Genomic DNA, 24251 nt, shown 5'->3' with positions numbered 1-24251 from the left:
GCCAACATAAAACATATTAACAATTAACACAGGCCAGGCATGGTGGCTCATGCCTGTAATTCCAGCACTTTGAGAGGCCGAGGTGGGTAGACCACGAAATCAGGAGATTGAGACCATCCTGGCCAACATGGTGAAACCTGTCTCTACTAAAAATACAAAAATTAACTGGGCGTGGTGGCGCACACCTGTAGTCCCAGCTACTCAGGAGGCTGAGGCAGGAGAATTGTATGAACCGGGGAGGCAGAGGTTGCAGTGAGCAGAGATCGCGCCACTGCACTCCAGCCTGGTGACAGCGAGACTCCGTCTCAAAAAAACAAAACAAAACAAAACAAAAACAAAAACAAACATCCAGAAAGTGGAATTCATTCACACATTTATTGAGACTGCTGTGTGCCAGGTAATAACTTGCCAGGTGTGGGAGCTGGAAGCAAAGAGGATGTGTTCTTCAAGGAGCTGCTGGTATAAAGTAAAGGAGTTACCATACACACGCACCATGACAGGCTGTGTGAACTGTGAAGATGGGTACCCGGCCTGCAGGAGGTGTTCAAGATCGGCTCCACGGAAAATGTAATGTCTAAGTCAAATCTCAAACAAGCAAGGGCTGTTCTGGCCTATTATGGGGGCGATGCAGAAAGGCTTTTCAAAGAGAAGGGAATGCCATGTGCATGAACTCAAAGTGAGACAGCACAGCATAGGTGCAGGGATGCATGGAGCAAGACACGGCCCGTGGATCCATGCAGGAGTGGCAGGAGCACAGCCCTTGTCAGTGACTTGAATGAAAGCAACGAAGGCTCACTGCACGGTGACTTCGAGAGTGTCAACGTTTGATCTTAAATTTAAGAAAGGTCATTTGGGTGACAGCACAGAATATATAGGTGAAACTAATGGTGAGATTCAAGAGTACAGAAATGGCACAAAACTATGTGCTCCTTGAGAAATCTATAGATATCCTGTGAAAACAAAACATTCCACAGAAAAATAATTTTAGAACTGTACAAGATGAATGTTCCTCCTGGTGATTTACTGTGTACATTTAACATGAAATTCTATGAGAAGTCCACAGTATAAATAATCTCTATACACATTAGGAAAATGCTGGGTTAAATATTTTTCCAGTAAATATTTTTTTCATGGAACATCTGTTGACATTCCGTGGAACAGTTGGGGAAATGCTGGCTTGGTCAATGAACCCGAAAGCCAAGAGAAAAGAAAAATCTTAACTTGAGGATCACAGATAAGTTGCAAAAAATAAATAAAAAAAAATTGGCCTCTGGTGGCAGATACTTTGGGTTAAAGTCTTGACTCTGTTACTTAACTGTTTCATAACCCTGGGCAAGTCAATTTTCTGTACCTCATCCTCCTCTGCAAAACAGAAATCATAACAGCACACTCCACATAAAGCTGTGGGGAGTATTAAATGAGTTGACATGTGATACAGCTGGTTAATGTAGGGCCTGACCCATGGTAAAAGCTATCTTGTTCTTTCAAATTCTTTTCCATTACTTGAGAGTTAATATGAGGAAAAATATTAAAACTTTATTTTTTTTTTGCCAGGCATGGTGGCACACACATGTAGTCCTAGCTCCTCAGGAGGCTGAGGCGGGAGGACTGCTTGAACACAGGAGGTTGAGGCAGCAGGACTGCTTGAACACAGGAGGTTGAGGCTGCAGTGAGTTATGATCGCACCATTGCACTCCAGCCTGGGCAACAGAGTGACCCTTTTTAAAAAATAGAAAAAAAATTTTAATTGACAAAAATTGAATATACGTATGGCATACAACACCATGTTTTGATATACGTATACACTGTGGAATGATTAAATCAAGCTAATGAACATATCCATTACCTCATATACTTTTAATTTTTAATATTAAATTATGTTATTAGTATTATTGTAGGGTATAGACCCAGTGTGGTCAGTTAATACACTGTGGGCAATGCCACCAGATTATAATCGCCAGAATAGCTTCTGATATGTGGGTTACAAAAAAAAAAAAAAAAAAAAAAAAGATCCCCTCTTCACATGATTTTGGAAATCATGTCCCTGGATCTACAACAGTGCCAAGCACACAGTGGCTACTCTACAAATATGAATGAATGAATGGTCAAAGAAGTACAGTTAAACTTACATAAAATTTGCTCAACATGATTGAAAGACTAAATTTCTGTTTTTTCATGGTCATGGGCCAAGAGAAGTATATTACCACCTCCCCCTCCCAAAAAACAACAATTAAAGCACCTCAGGTCTGTCTGTCCTGAAAATATATCTGGCAGAGCTGATCTTAGTCATGAGAAGATTTCATCCGCAAAGGCCACCAACTTACCAAATCTGAATTCACCACAGTACAAAAGCCTTGCTAATAGTGTAATAACAGAAGAAGTTGTATAAGCTTGGAACCCCCCGGGGAAGCCATTTGATCAAGAAATGGTTAGGGTGGATTATGGCTTAGAATAGCCAAAAAGAACAACTGAAGGGATTGTCCCTAAAGCAATTCCGTTTACTCCAAAATCACTGATTCCTCTTCTTCCACAGTGAAGGAGGTCAAGAAGCAGAAGTAAATGTTTATCTTTTGTCTTATTTGCATAATTAAGACTTCTTTAAATTATTTTCAGAGAATAGCTTTAAATTTTTTTAAAAATAATTCAGGCCAGCACGGTGGCTCATGCCCTTAATCCCAACACTTTGGGAGGCCGAGGTGGGTGGGTTGCTTGAGCTCAGGAATTCGAGACAAGCCTGGGCAACATGATGAAACCCCGTCTCTACCAAAAATACAAAAATTAGCTGGGTGTGGTGGTGGGCCCTGTACTCCCAGCTACTAGGGAAGCTTGAGGCAGGAGAGGCGGAGGCTGGGAGCCTGGGAGGCAGAGGCTGCAGTGAGCTGAGATCAAGCCACTGCACTCCACCTGGGTGACAGAGAGAGACTCTGTCTCAAAAAAAAAAAAAAAAAAAAAAAAAAAAAAAAAAAATTCATGGACATGGCAACAAATCACACTATATAGGAAAGGTTACAGCACACACTTGCCTGCCCCTGGTGCTTACTTATCTGCTGGCTCCACTTTTAGCTCTTGCAGTTAGCTCCCTCTCTCTGATAAAGGGCTCATACTGCTATATTTTTAACTTTTCATAATGGAAAATTTTAAACACCCAAAAAGTACAGAACCCCATGTACCCATCAGCTAACTTCAACAATTACTAGCACATAGAAATCATGATTCATTTATACTCCCCTAACCCCAGATTATTTTAAAGCAAATCCCAGACGTTACACATCATTTCATTGGAAAATCCTGCAGTGTCTTGAAGAGTTAAAGGTTCTTTTTCTATTAGAGACAATTACAAATATGGTTCAACAATAAAAAGAACTACTGATACACATAACAACCTGGACAAATCTCCAGAGAATTATGCTGAGTGAAAAAGCCAGTTCCCGAGTTACACAGTACATGACTCCATTTGGGTAACCTTTTCGAAATGACAAAACTGTAGGAATGGAGAAAGATTAGTGGTTGCCAGGGGATGAGGCGGGGTTATGGGTAGGAAGTGGATGTAGCTACAAAGGGCCATGGGAGAGCTGTCCGGATCTCGGCTGTATCAATACCTTGGCTGCGACGCTGAACTACGGTTTTGCAAGATGTCACAACTGGGGGAAACTAGGTAAAGGGTACTTGGGCTCTCTCTGCATTACTTCTTAGAAGAGTGTGTATATCCAAAATGATTGCAAAGCTTAAAATGTACACCAGGGATAGAGGCTCATGCCTGTAACCCCAGCACTTTGGGAGGCCTGGGGGCGCAGATTACCTGAGCACAGGGGTTTGAGACCAGCCAGGCCAACATAGTGAAACCCCCATCTCTACTAAAAATACAAAAATTAGCTGAGCATGGTGGTGCACACCTGTAGTCCCAGCTACTTGGGAGGCTGAGGCAGGAGAATCACTAGAACCTGGGAGAAGGAGGTTGCAGTGAGCCAAGATCGTGCCACTGCACTCCAGCCTGGGCGACAGAGCGAGACTCCATTCCAACAAAACAAAACAAAACAAAATGTAATTCAACAAAACACAAAAACCATGATGGCAATTTTCCCTAGTATCTCCTCAAAGTTCAAATTTCTCCCTTGGCCCATAATTTTTTTTTCTAAAACAATTGTTCTAATCAGGACCCCAAGAAGATCTCCACACATACCATTTGATTCATGTCTTTTAGTCTCTTTTATTCTATGGCTCCTTCTTTTACTTCCCTTGACATTTATTTGGTGAGTAAATTGAAGCATCTTTCCTATAGAATTAGTCAAGTCCTAGATTTGGCTCACTATAGTAGGTGAATCTATGTTCCTCCATGTCCTATAAATTGGTAATTAGATCTAGAAGCTTGATTAGATTCAGTTTTGATGGACAAATTTGAATACAATTGTATAACCAACAAATTAAAAATGCATATAGTATGGTGGATGAGAGGTTTTGACATATGTATACATTGGGACATGATTAAATTAAATTAACATATCCACCGCTTCGCATAATTATTTTATGGTAAGAACACTCACAATGTCATCTCTTAGCAATTTTCACATATACATTATTATTTCCTAGTCACCATGCTGTACAACAGATATCCAGAACTTACTCATCCTAACTGAAACTTTGTACCCTTGAACCAACATCTCCTCATCCCCCACCACTCAACCACTAGCCCCCCTGACAACCACCATTCTATTCTTAGCTTCTGTTTTTTTTTTTTTTTTTTTTTTTTTTAAAGATTCCACATGTAAGTAAGATCTTCTTGTCTCTCTGTGCCTGGGCTATTTTACTTAACATAATGCCCTTAAGGTGCTTCTATGCTGTCAAAATGACAGGATTTCTTTAAGGCTGAATAGCATTTTGTTGTGTGTGTACACACATATTTTTTCTTTATCCATTCATCTGCTGATGGATACTTAGCTTGAGTCTGTAACTTGGTTATCGCTCTTTGATATACTGATTTCATTTCCTTTGGATACATACCCAGAAGTGGGATTTGCTGGATCATATGGTAGTTCTATTTTTAATTTTTTGAGGAACCCCCATACTGTTTCCCATAATGGCTTGTAAAGACGGATTATTTGGAGTTACCGTGTCATAAACAACTAGAGTCCAGAGACCAGGGGAAAAAAAGCACTTAGGACTGTAAGACTAAATTTAACTACCACCATCACTCACCAATCAGAGTTTACCAGCTCCCCAAAATTTTGCTTAGGGCCAGTGAGTTTTCTAAATAATATGTAACATTTCTCTTTCTACTAAAAACCCCAACTTTCTTTGTTAGGACACATCAAAGACCACCTCAGTCTGTGTGTATGCCCCAAACTGCAATTATGTTTTCCCAAATAAAATATTTTGTTTAGAGATTCAGTTCTATATTTTTAGTTGACTTTGCCAATCAAAACAGGCTGTAGCAATTTACATTCCTATCAACAGTGTACAAAGGGTTCTCTTTTCTCCATATCCTCTCCAACACTTGTAATCTTTCATCTGTTTGATGATAGCCAGTGATATCTCATTGTGGTTTTAATTTGCATTTCCCTGATGATTAGTGATGTTAGCCATTTGCATGTCTTTTGAGAAATGTCTATTCTGGACCTTTGCCCATTTTTAAATTGGTGTGTTCTTGCTATTCAGCTGTTTGAGTTTTTTATATATTTTGGCTATTAACCCCTTATCAGATGTATGGTTTGTAGTTGTAATATCTTCTCCCATTGTATACGGTGTTTCTTTCCTCTGTTGATTGTTACTATGTCACATCAGCCTTTTATCAAACGTTTTAGCAGCTTTGTTGAGCATTTATTAGCTTTCTTCTATAAACAACTTTTCCCTCATCAACTATTTGTCTACCTGAAACAGAGCTCAAATTTTATTTTCCTGTTATCAGAAAAATGAGTGGGTATCCTAGCAAGCTTCTAAAGTGTCCATTACTTAAAAAAAAAAATAAACTTATGTGTTATTTCATGATTGTACTTTAATGCTTTGCAATGCTGATGGTCATATTTGGTCAGTGAAGTCCCTTGAAGATGGTTTTGTGTCTGTTAACATGACACCAGTAGTTTTTTTAGCATCCTTTCTTGTACTCTGGTACAGACCCAACCAGGATCACTTTTTAAATTTGTTGTTGTAAATCTGAAAGCTGCCATTTTACCAAGGGACCCTAACCCCTTTTAACTGGTATGTCTAATAACAATCTATGCACCAGGGATGCTCATGAATTTTAAGCTTTATCAATGGATAGAGATGGACAATTCTTTTAAATGGAAAATAAAATGAGTTTCTACTCTTATTTCCAATTCAAATTTAGTCTTACAAAGTTTTAAATTTGTTGGATTTAAAAATTTATCTTTTGTCTCTTAGTGAACATCTTGATTCTTAATGATGGGAAAAATTGCTGATTTGCTTTATTCTAAATTCAGTGCTTCTATTGAGTGTTTCATACTGTTTATGATTTCTTTGCAGTTATTTTTGTCCTTAAGATTTATCCCCCTTATAGGGCCAGGCGCAGTGGCTCACGCCTGTAATCCCAGCACTTTGGGAGGCCGAGGCGGGTGGATCACGAGGTCAGCAGATCAAGACCATCCTGGCTAACATGGTGAAACCCAGTCTCTACTAAAAAATAAAAAATAAAAAATTAGCTGGGCGTGGTGGAGGGTGCCTGTAGTCCCAGCTACTCAGGAGGCTGAGGCAGGAGAATGGCATGAACCCGGGAGGCGGAGCTTGCAGTGAGCCGAGATCACGCCACTGTACTCTAGCCTGGGTGACAGAGCAAGACTCCGTCTCAAAAAAAAAAAAAAAAAAAAAAACATTTATTCCCCTTATATTCAAATTTCTAGGTTTGAAAAAATTCTTAATGAGGTTAAGCCACCAACTTGACGTAGTAAGATTAATTTGTCAAATTTTGCTTTCGCTTTTTCGAGATTGTTTTCTACTAGTTTTAATTTTGTTTCATAGTCAGGTAAAACATTTAAATGGTCTCACAATCAAAACTGAAAAACAGTACACACTTAACAAAGTCTAGCTTGCATTCACATTCTCTCCTGTCTCCCCGCTTCTCCCTACAGCCAGTTATTTCTCTTTGGTTTATTCTTCAACTTAAAAATCAAAACTACGTGTGTGTACTCTACTTTCTTAGACAAAGGGTAATGTATTAGTTTGTAAGGCTACTGTAATAAAATGTCACAAACTAGGTAGTTCAAGCAACAGAAACTAATTTTCTCCCAGTTCTGGAGGCTGGCAGTGTAAGATCAGGGTGTTGGCAGGACTGGTGTCTCTTGGGGCCTCTCTCCTTGGCCTTCAGATGTCCACCTTCTTGCTGTGTCCTCACATGGTCATTTCTCAATGCACACGTGTCCCTGGTGTCCCTATGTGGGTCCGGATTTCCTCCTCTTATAAGAACACCAGTCAGAGTGGATTAGGACCCACCCTATGGATCTCATTTTAACTTAGTAACTATTTTAAAGACCAAATCTCCAAATACAGTCACATTCTGAGATCCTGGGAGTTAGGACTTCAATATATAAATTTGGGAGGGGACACAATTCAGTCCATAACCAGTAGTTGACCACATATATTGTTTTATAACATGCTTTTTTCATTTTAACAGTAAACACAGTCGTCCCTCAGTATCTGTAGGGGAATTGGTTCCAGGACCTCCTGTGGATACCAAAAATCTGCAGATACTCAAGTCCCCAACATAAAATGGCACAGTATTTGCATAAAGCCTATGCAAACTTCCTTTTACAGCATTATATTGTAAAAATACAGCATAATAACTATGCTTTAAAGCATCTCTACATGACTTAACAATGAATACAATATAAATGCTACATAGTTAATATGCTGTATTTTAAAATTTGTATTTTTTTAATTGTTGTATTGTTATTGGGTTTTTCTGAATTTTTTTTTTTAAATAATATATTAAGAAAATACAGATGGGTTTGTGCTATGTTGACCAGGCAGGTCTCACACTCCTGGCCTCAAGCAATCCTCCAATATCAGCCTCCCAAAGTGCTGAGATTACAGGTGTGAGCCACCTCGCCCAGCCCTGAGTGTTTTTGATTCAACCAACCACAGATGCTGGACCAGAGTACATAGAGGGCCATCTGTGTCCCCTTGGCATCACTGCATAGACGTGTACAGAAGTTCTCTTCACAACTTTCTACAGCTGCCTAATACTCGCTTTATGGAAACACCATAGTTTTTTCAACAAGTCTCATATCGATGAGCATATGGTTTGCTTTTAGTCTTTTGCTTTACAAAGAATGCTGCAATAAATAAACATATATTTTTGTATTTTGATCAGTGGATCTTTGAGATGGATTCCTAGAAATAGGCCTGTTGGGTCAAAGGACAAATGAATATTTAATTTGGCCAGATACTGCCAAATACTCCTCCACAGAGGTCTGCTTTAGCAGAAAATGTATGAATGTGCCTGTTTGCCCCATAGCCTTACCATGTTGAGTATGCTGTCAACTTTCAGATTTTTGGTAATCTAAAAGGTGAGAAACAGCATCTCAATGCACATTACAGCTGAAATTCTCTTACGATGAGGAAGTCTGAACATTTCCTTCCTGTGCTGAAGGTCATTTTCATTCCCGTTTTGTAAATGTTTTGTTATCTTTTGAAGACTGTTCCTTTCCAAGTAACTTAGAAACGCTTCAAATATTAGTGACATTAATCCTTGGTGTCTGATATGAGTTGCAAGTACTTTTCCCAAGCTTGTCCTTTGTCTTTTAAATTTTCTTATGGGGATTTTCTTCCTTACGCATGCTCCATGATGTATGGTTCAAAAGACATCAAATTCACCAATCCTTTGCCCTCACTGTTTCTGGTTTTTGAGTCACACTGTGGGAACTTTCTCCATTTCTGGTTTATAAAGGAATTTACTCTTGAGGATTCTAATGCTACTTCCGGTTAAGAAGTGGCATTTAATCTAATTTTAGTTATCTGTCAATATCTTGCTATGAAAGATGAAAAAACTGCTCATTTAAAACCAAACCTGCCTGTTTTCTATGTTAATTTTGGTTCTTCAGTTGGTAAACATTGAACTTTTATATTTCTATTTCTTTTCATTAAATTGGCTAGTGTTTTTTTTTTTTTTTTTCTTTTGAGATGAAGTCTTGCTCTGTTGCCCAGGCTGGAGTGCAGTGGCATGATCTTGGCTCACCACAACCTCCACCTCCTGGGTTCAAGCAATTCTCCTGCCTCAGCCTCCCAGTTAGCTGGGACTACAGGCACGCACCACCATGCCCGGCTAATTTTTGTATTTTTAGTAAAGACGGGGTTTCACTATGTTGGCCAGGCTGGTCTCAAACTCCTGACCTCATGATCTGCCTTCCTTGGCCTCTCAAAGTGCTGGGACTACAGGCGTGAGCCACAACGCCCGGCTGGAATGTCTCATGATAATGATGATAATGACCACAAAGCTTACTATGGCCAGGCACTGTTCTAAGAGTTGAGTACGCATGAATTCATTAAGATTTATAAGCTTCTAACATCCGTTTCCACCACTGTTTACAAACAAACACATAAACAAAACAGGAGTCCAGAATTTTATCCAGCATTGCACTGGAGGGAGAAATGAACCCAGGATTTAAACCCAGGGGTCTGGTCCAGAGTCTGCACTCTTGCCAGCAACACCATTAGCCCCCTTGTTTCTACCTTTTTAACTCACTTTTCACCTTCTGCTATTAACTACATTTTCCTATCATTAGATTGTTAATACTTACATTGTCCTGCGCAACAACCAAGTTGTTAAAAGCTTTGTCCTTAGTTGAAAACAAATAGCATCTATATTATTATGACTGCAAACATTTTTCACGGCTCTGCCAAGTACAGCTTTCATACTCTTTTCTTCTCCTCTGGGGACCTTGAGGGAGATGATTCCTAGCACTATAAAATCTACTTTTCCTTATAGTGCATTATTGCTTGAAATCACAGTAATGTTTCCTTCGTATTTACGCTAAAACTTTTATATAGACTTTTATTTGAAATGGTATATAATTACCGTTTTTTTCGTATGTGACATACCTTTCATTCTTTCAATCACAGGTCTTTTCTGTTTTTTATCTCCAGCTCCTTTTCCCTGCTCAAATTTGGACTGGTTGCTCTTCTGGGCTGGCTGAACAGCTATAACCAGCGATTTCCCTTTGATTGCGCTCTTGTATTGTTAGATCCATTGTGTCCTGAATTCTTAAGCTTAGTTCCTCATTTTGCTAGAGTTCCTCCTCCAGTAGCATCCAAAGAAAAATAACTTTCTGGCTGTGCATGTTGGCTCAAGCCTGTAATCCCAGCACTTTGGGAGGCTGGGGTGAGAGAAGTGATTGAACCCAGGAAGAGTCTGAGACCAGCCTGGGCAACAAGGTGAGACCCCCCCCACCCTCCGCTGCTTCAAGAAAGTAAAAAAAAATTAGCCAGCCAGGCGTTGTGGCTCACGCCTGTAATCCCAGCACTTTGGGAGGCCGAGGAAGGCAGATCATGAGGTCAGGAGTTTGAGACCAGCCTGGCCAACATAGTGAAACCCTGTCTTTACTAAAAATACAAAAATTAGCCGGGCATGGTGGTGCGTGCCTGTAGTCCCAGCTAACTGGGAGGCTGAGGCAGGAGAATTGCTTGAACCCAAGAGGTAGAGGTTGTGGTGAGCCAAGATCATGCCACTGCACTCCAGCTGGGCAACAGAGCAAGACTTCATCTCAAAAGAAAAAAAAAAAAACAACACTAGCCAAGCATGGTGGCGTGCACCTGTAGTCCCAGCTACTCAGGAGGCTGAGGTGGGAGGATCACTTGAGCCTGGGAGGTCAAGCATGCAGTGAGCAGTGACCACAGCACCACACTCCAGCCTGCGTGAGAGTGAGACTTCTCAAAATAAAAAGAAAAGAAACACTCAAATGTTTTTTATTTTTTCCTTCACACTTCATTGAGACTTCGGCTGAGTGTAGGATACTCGGTTGAAATTTTCTTCTAAGCTTTAAATGAACTCTTGTATATACGATTTTGTAGCTTTCAGGCTATTGTTAGACTTGATGCCACTCTGATTCTTATTTCTATGTAGGAAAAGCCCACTTTCCTTATTATCCTTATTGTTCAGTTTCACAGTTACAGGCCTACCCACCTGGCCCTTCTTCATTGTACCAGGCATTCAGTGGGCGCTTTTAACTTGAAGACTCCTTTCTTCAGTTCTAGGAAATCCTCTTCTTTTATTTGAATAATTTCTTCCATTCTATTTTTGGGAAATCCTCTTCTTTTATTTGGATGACTTCTCCCATTCTATTTTCTCCTTCTTTTTCCTAAGAGTCCTATGTTGTCTCCTAGATTCTCGTTTCCAGTCTTTCTTTTGCTCTATCTTCTGGGAGACTTTCCTTAACTTTAATTCTTTTGCCCAACTACTAAATTTTATGTTTTTGCAATTCCTTTTTCACAGTATCTCCTTACTTTTATGCAGATGATATTTTCTTAAATTGGAGTAGAGTATTTATGTATGTAAAATTTCCTTCTATTCCTTGAATAACCTATTTCTGAGGTCAGTTTTTAACCTTATTAACATTGGTCTTTTCTCTTTCATGCTATTTGTTCTATTCAATTGTCTTGTTTCTTATTTAAGATTGGGTAAGTTGGTATATAGGTTTCCTCTGCTTTCCAGCTCAGTCTCTTTCCTGCATGGAAATCCTACCTAGGAACTCTGCATGGGGCAGGGTGGGGCAGAATGCTGGAGTGTCAACTGTCAGGATTTGCATTAGGGCAGGAGCTGGCTGTCAAGACTGTGGGACTTTGCAAATGCAAGAATGAGGGCTTTAATCTAGATGACAACATCTGTTCTGAGCATCAGGTTGGGAGGGGGCTGGCGTGCCAACTGGTGCAAACTGTCCCACGTATAGGACTTCAATTCATCTCTCTGTTTTTCAGTACCACCCTTCACTCTCACCATCCATCGTACCTGCCAATTCTGGCCCAGGGTCTCTTGGGATTCCCATGAACAGGTCGGCTCCCAGCTCCTCTCTAGCTCCCTCCTAGCACATTCTGAGCTGTAAATCTTTCCACCTTTTTTTATCTATCAACATGCTCCCATCTGCTTGGTCTTCTAGAAATTCACTGAAGGCTGTCGTCGGTTTCTCAATACCCCTCCTCATCCCTTTCCTCCTCTCATTGCTATTCTAAGTGTATTCCTTTTATTACCTAAATGGTATTAATACAGCAAGTACTGGGAGGGATTGCAGTGACTTAATGCTCAATCCTTTTTGTACTTTCTGGCCATAATTTTATATGAATAGGTGTATATTCTTTGTAAGAGTGCTTTAAAATATATATACACACACACAGGAAGGAAATCAATTTCTAATGTAGTAAGTTGTATGTATATTTTTGAATTAATGGTATTTTTTTCATTAAGATAATCTTTCATCATTTTATCAAGAGTGTGTGACCTAAAAAAGGGAACTAGAGCAGGAAAACACCCAGTTCCTTCTGGATTTAATGACTTAAGGATCTCTGTGCTATTCAACCAAGAAAAGCAGTCATTTTTATTTCATGGAGGGGGAAGGAAGTTTATGGAATGTTTTGGGTGGGTGTATAGATTGATAAGTTTAGTTTTAGAAATGCTGATTTTGACACAGCATGGTTAAAGACAGATGTCTAGTACGTAGTTGAACACAGATTTATAGATCAGGAAGTTCTGGTCTTCATATATGGTCATTAACCATGCTGTATATGAAATTACCCAGAAAATAAACAATTTACAAGGGCAAAGAAGAGAATTCTGGAAAATACAAACATTTAACAATGGGGGACAGAAAACAAACCTTAGACAGAGACTGTACAGGAGTGTTCCATCATGTCAAATGCTAAGATGTCCATTAAGAACAGGACTGAAAACTATGCACTAGCTTTAGTATTAAAAATAAAGTGAAGCGGCAAAGGGGTGAAGAAGGCCAGATGTCAGTGAATGTGTAGTAGTACTACCCCCAACTCCTGTGTGAGTGTCTCTAGGGGCTATGTCAGATGGAAGAGAGGATAACTCAGTCAGACTGGAAATTTTCCTGGATGGATGAGGTGGAAGGAAAAGGATCCGGAATTGAGATTCCTGACAAGAGTTGGAAACAGTTCACTCAGTTCAGGATGAAGAGGGAAACATGAACTTAAGGTGTATCGAAAGTTTAGCAGTACAGAAGGAATTCCAGAGTAAGGGAGTGAGCAGGCCGGATGGACAGGAAGTTGGGGGTCAGAGAATGAGCACTGCTACACGTGCGAAGGTGTTAGGCAGTAACAAGTTGTAAGAATGGCAGCAAAAGTGAGTAGGTGGCTTCGGAGTGTGCAGTCCAGATCACTGAGCTGGAGAAGGAAAAGGAACTGGGTTAAGGTGTTAAATTGGCTAACCACATGGACTGTAAGGGTATCTGAGACGACCAGAAGTGTTAAGAAAGACTGAGAGCTAGTTTCTAAATTTTTCCTTAAATTTAGGGAAAAATTTGATTCAGCAACTGGAAGAAGAGAATCTAAGAAGTAGCAAGCAGCACACTCAACCCTGCCTAAAAAAATCAGGATTCCCAATAGGGTAATATGTTGGGGTAGATTCAAAGATGAGAATTAATTTCAGGTTTGAGTGCCTGTTAATTTACTGTGCAGGAAGTACGAAACACAAGAAGATGAAGAAGATGCAAAAGTGCCCCTTAGGTAATTCAGAGTTAAGTATATAACCCCCCCCACCACATTCTACTCCACGATAAGATTGCATTAATAATCTTGGTCCAAAGTCAACTGGAAAAAAATGTGTTTCCATATTTTCCTAATTATACAATAAGGAAACACACCACTTCTACTCTTTATTATATCTTTAAACACACGCTTACCTGATTCTTCTTAGGAAGTGCTCTCTTTGTACACTTTGTTTCTTGAGACTTCCTCCTATTAATTTTCTTTTCTTTACAAGGCTGAACTTCTGTATTCAATAAGTTGCAAACACTCTCTTCTACAACACTGACCAATTGCTATAAAGAAAGTGTAAAGTAAGGATACCATAAAGCACGAGCAATTACATGTTAATGTGCAGCTCTCACTCTTGTGCTTCCCAGGACGCTTCTACCACTTTAGATCCCATTTATTCTTAATTCACAAACTTTATTAAAAGCACTTTGATGAAAATTGGTGGAAATGGTAATTACCAACTTCTGAACTATCAAATGCAGACCCAGAAGTATACATACATTACCCAATTATATTAGGGAAGAAAGAAAAAACAGCTTAAGAATTCGTAAATTTATTCATTCAGCAACTACTCATTAAGAACCTACAATTTAGCACCTAACTACTGGGTTATGGGGAAAAAATCATGAATTTTTAGATTATCTAGGTTTGAATCCTGGGTTTAACATCCAACCCTATCAGCTAAATACCCCATGAGAGTATATGTTTATACTTGATGATGTTATAAACAAAAATCCAAATTTTATCTAATTTAACAAAATAGCAAAAGACATGCATTCAATGGGAGTTATGCTTATATATAACTCTCAGTTGAAACCAAGTGTTAAAAAACAGACTGAAGCATAATTTAAAAAAGGTTATACTTATACCATTTTCTGGTTCTGTTAATTACATGCTGATCTTCTCCACTTTCACCTCAACGAAATTCATAAAATCATACAGATCCCAAACAAATTTTGTTAACTTCCATGTTAACACAGCTCTGAAAGCATCTTTTTAGATTTTTCTTCTAATAGAATTAAAATCAAATCAGAAACACACTATCACCTTATAGGTTACATGCTAGGTAGGATAAAGTATTAGTTTTTTTTTTTGAGATGGAGTCTCGCTCTGTCGCCCATGCTGGAGTGCAGTGGCACCATCTCGGTTCCCTGCAAGCTCCACCTCCCGAGTTCATGCCATTCTCCTGCCTCAGCCTCCCTAGTAGCTGGGACTACAGGTGCCCACCACCATGTCCGGCTAATTTTTTTTTGTATTTTTAGTAGAGATGGGGTTTTACCGTGTTAGCCAGAATGGTCTCAATCTCCTGACCTCATGATCCGCCTGCCTCGGCCTCCCAAAGCGCTGGGATTACAGGTGTGAACCACGGCGCCCAGCCAAAGTATTAATTCTTAATGACACTGATTAAACTAAGATTCACCCATTATCATTTGGCCATGAAAACAAAAGTATATTGCATGATTTAAAAACAAATACATTGTGCCAAACACAAACACTTACATTTCTTCTGTTAGAAGTCCTTGTTATTCTACCAACTTTATGAGAGGATATTTTCTCATGGTTATTTGAAGAACTAAAGGTATCAGTGCCTGAAAAACAAGATAAAAGCTAAATCACGGTAGGAAACCAAAAACTATAACATACATCTTCCTTTGGAAACACTGCGTTTAGGAAATCTACCTTTAATACCATATCTAAACAAAAAAAAGAGAAGCCAAGCAGCAGAAATTTTGAAATCCAATTTTTTTTTTCATTTTAAAAAACTTTAAGTTTACTGGATACTCAGAAACTTTCACCTCTTTCCATAGTGACTGCTTAACATATTACCAAGCTAAGATAGCAGAATAAATCACATTACAATAAACGCATGTATTTTCATGAACGCCCATTTATTCCACGATACATTTTGTATAATGAAATCACAATAAAGGACATTAAGATAACCATGAAAATACTTTACTTGTTTTAAATTTTATTTAAAGTGTAGGATAGGAAAATTTTATTTTGACCACTTGTTTTTTTTTTTGAGATGGAGTCTCACTCTGTCACCCAGGCTGGAGTGCAGTGGTGCAATCTCAGCTCACTGCAACCCCTGTCTCCCCGGTTCAAGTGATTCTCCTGCCTCAGCCTCCTAAGTAGCTGAGATTACAGGCACCCGCTACCATGCCTAGCTAATTTTTTTTTTTTGTATTTGCAGTACAGACCAGGTTTCACCAAGGTGGCCAGGCTGGTCTTGAACTCCTGACCTCAAGTGATCTGCCTGCCTCAGCCTCCCAAAGTAATGGGATTACTGGCATGAGCCACCACACCCGGCAGACTTTTAATGATATAAATGAAAGATGGTATAATGTGTTTAAGGGTATGGGCTTTGGAATGTGATAGACTGTGGTTCAAATTTTAGCTCTAACTTAGTAACACATGGCTTGGAGTCTACTAGGTTTGGTTTGTGTCAACAAGAAGCCATTAAGGGGTTTCCGCCAGGGAAGACACCTGACTAAAGGTGCCCCATCCCATGACATCTGCCAGCTAAGTCCTGGTTTGTCAGAAAAGCTGGGAGCAATCTGTTGCTTTGTCATAACCATAAAAAATCCAGAGACCTTGGAAAGCACATGTGCTAAAAACGCCACATTAATGTTGAGGAAAAAGTCTGGATATTTAAGAATGATCCTTACAATCCAGATGTCAATTCTGTAAACTGTGAATAGCAGTTTGTCATTGATACTTAAGAGTTGAGAGGCTAACTCCACTGCTTCTAGCAACTAACAAAATGGGGATTCCATCTGAGGAAGTGAATTCTGGGTGATTATGAAGCATGAGGCTTGGAATGGAAAAGGGATAGATGAATAGCTTCATGTCAGCTTCCCAATACTATCAGGTTTTTTTAAACCAAGTATATGTTGTGGTAACAAATATGAAATTTTTAAAAGAAAACAAAAATAATCAATATATACACATATAAAAAATGACATTTATGATTTTAAGATAAACAAGTTACTACCTGAAAGGGTCTCAGAAATTGATGATTTATTAGGAGAACTGAGAATGGCAAATGATACTTGAAGTGGTTCTATGTTTTCCTAAACAGAGGAAAAGAGAGTAGAAGTTAGAGATCTTTAAATGCAGTGAATACATAATGTGCCCAAAAGAAGAGTAAGAATTTATTTTGGTAGGAGAAACCATAATAAGCATAAAGATGGGTAATCAATAAAAGATTCTAAAAGTCAAAGCAAAACAAAGATATTGAATAGAAAAATATATGTATATCATTTACCAATCATGTTTGCAATGAAATATTTACTAACTGCAATCCATCAAACTACTAAGAAAATTTATAAGCTAAAGTACACATAATGATCTACTGCTAAATTTCTAACTCCTATAAAGAAAATTTAAAAATTCATTCATAAACACAATCTAATGTTATAATGTTATTCAGGGAACTCCAGAGTAAGATGGCAATATAAATACAGATAGCAAATCTTTTCCACATAATTGTTGGTAAGACATTAACTGTTGGTTTTGCATAGACATTAGTCAGTCTGAAGAAATTCTTTTATTACCATTTTGCTCAGAGGTTTTATTTTTTAAATGAGAAGTGGGTACTAGATTTTGTTAAATGTTTTTTCTTTATTATTATTATTATTATACTTTAAGTTTTAGGGTACATGTGCACAATGTGCAGGTTACATATGTATACATGTGCCATGTTGGTGTGCTGCTTTTTCTGCATCTACTCAGATGATCGTATTTCTGTCTTAGTCTTTTAACAAGGCAGATTACACTGATTGTTTTTTCAAACATTAAACGACTTTGCAGCCCAAGGTTAAATCTCACATGATTATGATGTATTATCTTTTTATATATTGCTATGTTTACAAGGATACTGAACTGTAGTTTTCTTCTCTTGTACTGCCTGTCTGATTTTAGCACCACGTTAATGCTGAAATCACAATGCTGACATCAATTAACCTACCCCTTCAATTTGTAGAAAAACTTGTGTAGAATTAGTATTTTAACTTGCTCAAGTGTTTGGTAGTACTCATCAGTAAAATCATCAAAAACTAGCCAGGCATGGTGATGTGTGCCCATAGTCCCAGCTACTCGGGAGGCTAAGATGGGAGGATAGCTTGAGCCTAGGAGGTTGAGGCTGCAGTGAGCCATGACCGCACCACTGCACTCCAGCTTGGGTAACAGAGTAAGACCCTATCTCAAAAAAAAAAAAAAAAAAATCATCTATACCTAGAGTTTTCTTTGTGGGAAGGTTTTAACTAAAATTTAAATATCTTAAGTTGATATAGGGATAATGAGGTAATTTATTTCACCTTTAGTGAGTTTTGGTAATTTGTGTCTTCCAAGGAATGTATCCAGTTTACCTAAGTTGTTAAATTCATTGGCATAAATTTGTTCAATATGTACAAGGAGTCAGGGAAGTATTATTTGTAATGGGGAAAAACTCATAAAAATCTACATACAAAACAGATTAATTTAAACCATGGCATATCATTTAGTCTATCTCATTATTTCAAAGCATAGTTATTGCTCACGCAAAGCAGGTGAAGCCTGATGAAAATACAGGCAAGCTTGTTACACGCTTTTCATACTTACAAGATTCTCCCCCTTGTCATCAAAATCTGGCTGAGGTAATGGCTCAGGAATAGGTGACTGCTCAAGCAGCAGGGAACTGAGACCACTCAAGTCCTTTTTACAAACAGGTGTTCCTCCTTTACGCAATGGAGTATTTGCTGGCAAAGATTCATCAAACACTTCCGGGCTTAAGTCCTCTCCAAAAGTAACTCTCTTCCTCTTCCTCATATTTAGAAAGGCCAGTGCTTCAAAATTTTCTTCATCTTCTATAATTAGATAATAAATGAGAGTAACTTAAAAATTAAGCTATATTTCTTATCTAAAAGGCATATACTGGAATCTTTTAATGTGATCATATTCAGCTATTATTTGTATAATAGCTAGTAAAGCAAAGCTACAAAATAATTGTTGGTAGAGCAAATTCAAAATGGAGAAGATAAGCACATTTCCAATTAAAATATGGTAACAGATTTCCAAGTAAAAATTTGCATATTAAACGTTAATAAAATTGAAATATAAATTTTCTTTACAAATTCCACCACTAAAAATGGATCCATAAAATGGACAGACCAATTCTGAGGCTCTCCAAGGAGATTCTATCCCTCTCAACTGTTCTTCATTCACGTGTTATTTCAGAAGCACTAAGGCATTATAGATCATAGAAAATTTCATATCTTTTATTTATTTATTTATTTATTTATTTTTTTTTTTGAGACCGAGTCTCGCTCTGTCGCCCAGGCTGGAGTGCAGTGGCGCGATCTCAGCTCACTGCAAGCTCCGCCTCCCGGGTTCACGCCATTCTCCTGTCTCAGCCTCCTGAGTAGCTGGGACTACAGGCGCCCGCCACCACGCCCGGCTAATTTTTTGTATTTTTAGTAGAGACAGGGTTTCATCGTGTTAGCCAGGATGGTCTCGATCTCCTGACCTCATGATCCGCCCACCTCGGCCTCCCAAAGTGCTGGGATTACAGGCGTGAGCCACCGCGCCCGGCCGAAAATTTCATATCTTATACTAGGTTTTATTAACATGAAAATGATATCCTCAAGCTTAAAAACAAGTATGAATTTCTTACCTGCTTCTTTCTCTTTCCAACAGTTTGGGAGATTTGAGATTAAGCTCGGATGAGTCCCATCATCATCACAGAGGTGGTTACAGTGTTCCTAAACAGAATAAACATCAATTAATAATTTTACATATAGAAATATATAGACATCATCATTAAGAACAGCAGTTTTGAAATTCTCCGTCAACTGCAGATAGATACTCCAGTATTAAAGATTACCTTTATTTTCAATAATTGTTCTGGCTCAAAACCATGATATCAGGCACAACTCATAACTATGTCCCCTAGATACTACTTTAGAAAACAGGATTTTAGGGCAAAATTAAAGCATAGAAATCAATAAACATGGGTCAAATTCATTCAATGTTTGATCTAGCAAATAAAGCTAAGGAAAACGTGAGTAGCTAGAATAATAGCATATGGTCATCGCTCAATATCTACAGGAGATTAGTTTTAGGATCCCCGAAGATACCAAAATCCATGGATGGTCAAGTTCCTTTTATATAGTGGCATACTATTTACATACAACCTGAGTACATCCTCCCATATACTTTAAATAATACTTATAATACCTAATACAATGTAAATGTCATGTAAAAGAATACTTTTTATTTATTTATTTTTGAGACAAGGTCTGGCTCTATCACCCAGGCTGGAGTGCAGCGGTGCAATCTCAGGTCACTGCAACCTGTCACCCAGGTTCAAGCCATTCTCCCACCTCAGCCTCCCGAGTAACTGGGACTACAGGTGCGCACTACCACACCCAGCTAATTTTTGTATTTTTTTGTAGAGATGAAGTTTCGCCATGTTGCCCAGGCAGGTCTTGAACACATGAGCTCAAGCAATTCGTGTGCCTCGGCCTCCCATAGTGCTGGGATTACAGCTGTGAGCCACTGAGCCCAACCTAAAAGAATACTTTTAAATGGCATTGCTATATGGTATTGTTAATAGGTATGGTATGATGCTGCTATATGTTATTGTTTTTATGTGTTTTGTGACTTTTTTTCCCTGATGATTTTTGATCTGTGGTTGGTTCAATCCATGGATGCAGAACCAACAGATTTGAAGGTTACAAGTACCATATATGGTGTCAGATGAGGAAAACTATATAAATGATCTCAGATAGAAGAACTGCATTAAAACAAGAAAAAAGCCAACAGTTAAATGGTATAACATCGTGTTCTGTCTTTTAAACATGGGAACCACACCTATTCTTAGTATTTAAATCTTTTTACATTACTATATTCTTGAGGAAGAAACAAGGAAAGAAGGTAGCAGTTGTCCCTGTGTTTCTCCAAATAAAGAATACAGTGTAGGCAAGTTAGGAAAGAAGGGATATTGTAAGCCCTGTATAAAAAGACAGAACAAGCCTAAACACAGGGCCCCTGAAGCTCAGCAGGAGACAGCCAGGGCTGCAGACTGGATCAAAGTTCCCTCTTAATCACCACCTACTCATCCGGCCTCAACCCAAACCTCTGACCAGTCCTTGTTATCAAGAATTCCTCATTTTCTTCTGTACATCCAATTCTAAGAACATTACCTGCTCTAAGAAATAGTCCTGCCCCAAACAAATCTCCTTCATCTGTCTCTGAAGTCAGTTCATTTTTCTGACCAGGAAAATGTATATACCAATATTGCAAAATAAGTTAACTTATACAACAAAGCTCATGTTTACTTTTAGATTTATCTTTAACTAAAACAATCAGAAAAGTCAGCAAACAACTCACATTTTGTATGCCTCCTAATTTTTGCCATCTTCATTAGTTGTAAATGTTTTCTTTTCTTTTCTTTTTTTTTTTTTTGGAGACGGAGTCTCGCTCTGTTGCCCAGGCTGGAGTGCAGGGGCACAATCTCGGCTCACTGCAAGCTCTGCCCCCTGGGTTCACGCCATTCTCCTGCCCCAGCCTCCTGAGTAGCTGGGACTACAGGTGCCCGCCACCACGCCCAGCTAATTTTTTGTATTTTTAGTAGAGATGAGGTTTCACTGTGTCAGCCAGGACGGTCTCTATCTCCTGACCTTGTGATCCACCTGCCTCGGCCTCCCAAAGTGCTGGGATTACAGGCGTGAGCCACCACGCCTGGCCAGTTGTAAATGTTTTTATGTGATTCTAATGACAAGACTTAATATTTGCTGTGTCATATTGTTAGAAAGTAAGAGTTCCATGGATCATTCAGATGTGAAGTCTTTTTGAGGAGAAGATATGAACAAGCAGTGCTGTGTGTATTACAGACCCAAATCAGCTTTTTTTTTTTGTCCCAGACTGGTCTCAAACTCCTGGGCTCAAGCAATCCTTCAGTCTCGGCCTTCCAAAGTCACGGGATTACAGGTGTGAGCTATTGTACCTGGCCCCAAATCAGCTCTTTAAACAAAATTGTTAAAGCTTTATAAATAGCAATTGACCATCAATGATCCATGTAAATAGAAGGTAATTTAGTTCCTTTTGGCTTCAGAACAGATCAGTACAGGCTTGTAGGCATACTTGTATGTTAAAATACTTATGGTTTGAAAAAAAGATTTGTATTTCTGAGGTGCCAGACACTCGTGGTGATTTTATATTATCCCATTTAATGCTCAAATTACTCTAAAAGTAGTTACTAACTTTACATTTTTATAGGTAAGGAAACCAAGCAGAGAAAGGTCAAATAATTTGCTCAGTGATTACACTTCCAAGTCAAGATCTGAAACTTGGCATTTTGACTCCTGAGGCTAGGCTCTCAACCTCTCATGGACTGACAGCCTGTCATGGATTTTAACAGCAGACTTATCTGGGTTCACTTAACAACCTACAAGCCTAAGTGTATGTCAAACAGGTCCTATACCTTTCTTAGAGCACTACTGCTATATATATATGCCAGAACTGTCAACAGAAACTACTCAATGAATGCCAGCTAGTTCCCATCAACTTCCTCTTTCCTCATATTGACTGAGCTTAGAGAAAAAAGGATAGCTATAAGAGGTACTTTAAAGACTAAATATGTTGGGTGGAATGATCAGTTTAACAGATTGACACATTAATTATGATTAAGTAATTAATATCACTTATATAATTATATAAAATGAATCAATAACATATAATTATGTTAGTGCAATAAGATTATGTAAGATTATGACTCTTTATAAACTAGTCTACTTATATTAAATTCTGCATACTACATACTATACTTAATTTTTTAAAAATAAGAACAAAAAGAAACTACACCCAGTGTTGTTAATAAGAAAAGATGAGGAAAAAAATTTACTGTAAGACAAGTAAGACATTTCCTTTTAAACTAGCATGATATGTGACATTTCAAGGGTATTACTTTGAAGCAAAATGCATTTTTATTCATTTGCTTTAGGAAATTTAACTCTCTTCTTACCTGTAAGCTCTCTAGACACATCTTAACAGAGGGTTTCTTCAGTACAGAACGAAGTACAAAGGTCTTGGGGGTGGGAAGGTCTCTCCTGCAGGCTGGAGTAGTTGGTGACCTGACATCAGGGACTGCATCTGAGCTCACTTCTGCTGTGAACGTGTCAGGTGAAACGGCATCACTTGGTCCTCTGCCCACTACACAGTCAGCAACCGTCAGTGCTTCAAGATAAACACGTAAACTTGAGAGGCGGAAGAGCTCTTAAATCTGTTTGTTCTAGACCAAAAATATAGTGTGTATTTGCAAAGATAATAACATGCTATGAAGAAATTCAAACCTAATATAACCTGATTAGGCAGGAACGTCTGGGATTTCATTTGGAAAGAGAAAAGGAGGTAAAGAAGCAGCATCGGTCAGTTTTTACCTCAAATCTGACTACGAAGGGTAAAGTGGGTATGGGGATTTGGCTCCCCAGGAAATCTCTGAGTCAGAGGTTGAAAGAAGGTATCATGAATCAGTTATAAGCTATTAGCGTGCCTCTACTCATGACACCTACTACTTGGACCATAAAAACTAATCTGAGCCAAGCATTGACTAATAAGCAATTTTATTGCTAGAGTCACAGGCATTTCAACATCCGAGGGTGGCAGGAATGAGAAAAGAAAGATCATCACACCAAACTACAGACACACTGTATGTGCCCCAAACAGGCGTGGCTTTTCTTCCCAAATTCTTCCCACAGGAGAGCGTTGCCTTATGATTAAGTGATCCATTGAACAAATACATGATGTGACAGGCACTCCTCTGGGTGCTGAAGAAGTAAAGATGAGGAAACCCCCTCAACCAGCACGGAATAAGCAGGGATTATAAAATCTCACAGCAGGGAGGAGGGAGAGGGAAGGAGTGATGGCTATGAAGGGTAACATGAGGATCCTCAGGACAGAACCATGCTGTGGCTTGGCTGTACTGTGCTCACATGAATCCACATGTGATAAAACCACACGGAATAAACATACACAAAAAGTGTGTGCATGTAAAACTGGTGAAATCTGAAAATAAGTTGGTGGATTGTAGCAATGTCAATGTCAATTTCCTGGTTGTGATATTAATATATTGTAGCTATGCAACATGTCACTACTGGGGGAAACTAGGTGAAGGGAATGCTGGATTTATGTTATTTCTTACAACTAGATAGCAAATTTATAGTTATTTCAAATAAAAAGTTAAAATATATATATATAACACACACACACCCCCCCCCCCAAATAGTTAATATATGCTATTAAGGAAAATAATGTAGCAAGAGAGGAATACAGTATGATAAGCTGGAAGGAAGTGCTACTGCTTTGGGTAAACAGAGAGCTCCTGAGCAGACACCTGAACAGAACAAGGTGAACCACACATAGATCTAGGGATGGACACTATGCACACAAAGCCGAGTGCAAAGACCTGAGGTAAAGATGTACCTGGCATAGCAGAGGCCCAGCAAGGCTGCTGTGGCTGGAACAGTGGGCATCGACAAGAGAGCTGCGAAATAAGC

General features: G+C 38.8%; 1 protein-coding gene across 2 annotated transcripts in view; it reads right to left on the bottom strand.

The window, feature by feature from the left end:
* Positions 1–24251, bottom strand: part of CDCA2 (cell division cycle associated 2) — a 50173-nt gene that overhangs the window by 5637 nt on the left and 20285 nt on the right. For both annotated transcript variants that reach the window (XM_054498522.2, XM_054498526.2), the window contains exons 8-13: positions 22721–22932; positions 19370–19457; positions 18319–18563; positions 16712–16790; positions 15214–15302; positions 13860–13997 (exon numbers count right to left, since the gene is read on the bottom strand). In XM_054498522.2, coding sequence (XP_054354497.2) covers positions 13860–13997; positions 15214–15302; positions 16712–16790; positions 18319–18563; positions 19370–19457; positions 22721–22932 — 851 coding nt within the window. The remainder of the gene's footprint in view (positions 1–13859; positions 13998–15213; positions 15303–16711; positions 16791–18318; positions 18564–19369; positions 19458–22720; positions 22933–24251) is intronic.

This window comes from Pongo pygmaeus, chromosome 7 (assembly GCF_028885625.2).
Source record: "Pongo pygmaeus isolate AG05252 chromosome 7, NHGRI_mPonPyg2-v2.0_pri, whole genome shotgun sequence".
NCBI classification, from domain to species: Eukaryota; Metazoa; Chordata; class Mammalia; order Primates; family Hominidae; genus Pongo; species Pongo pygmaeus.
Note: the sequence above shows the minus strand (reverse complement) of the source record. Positions and strands in the feature narration are given on the sequence as shown.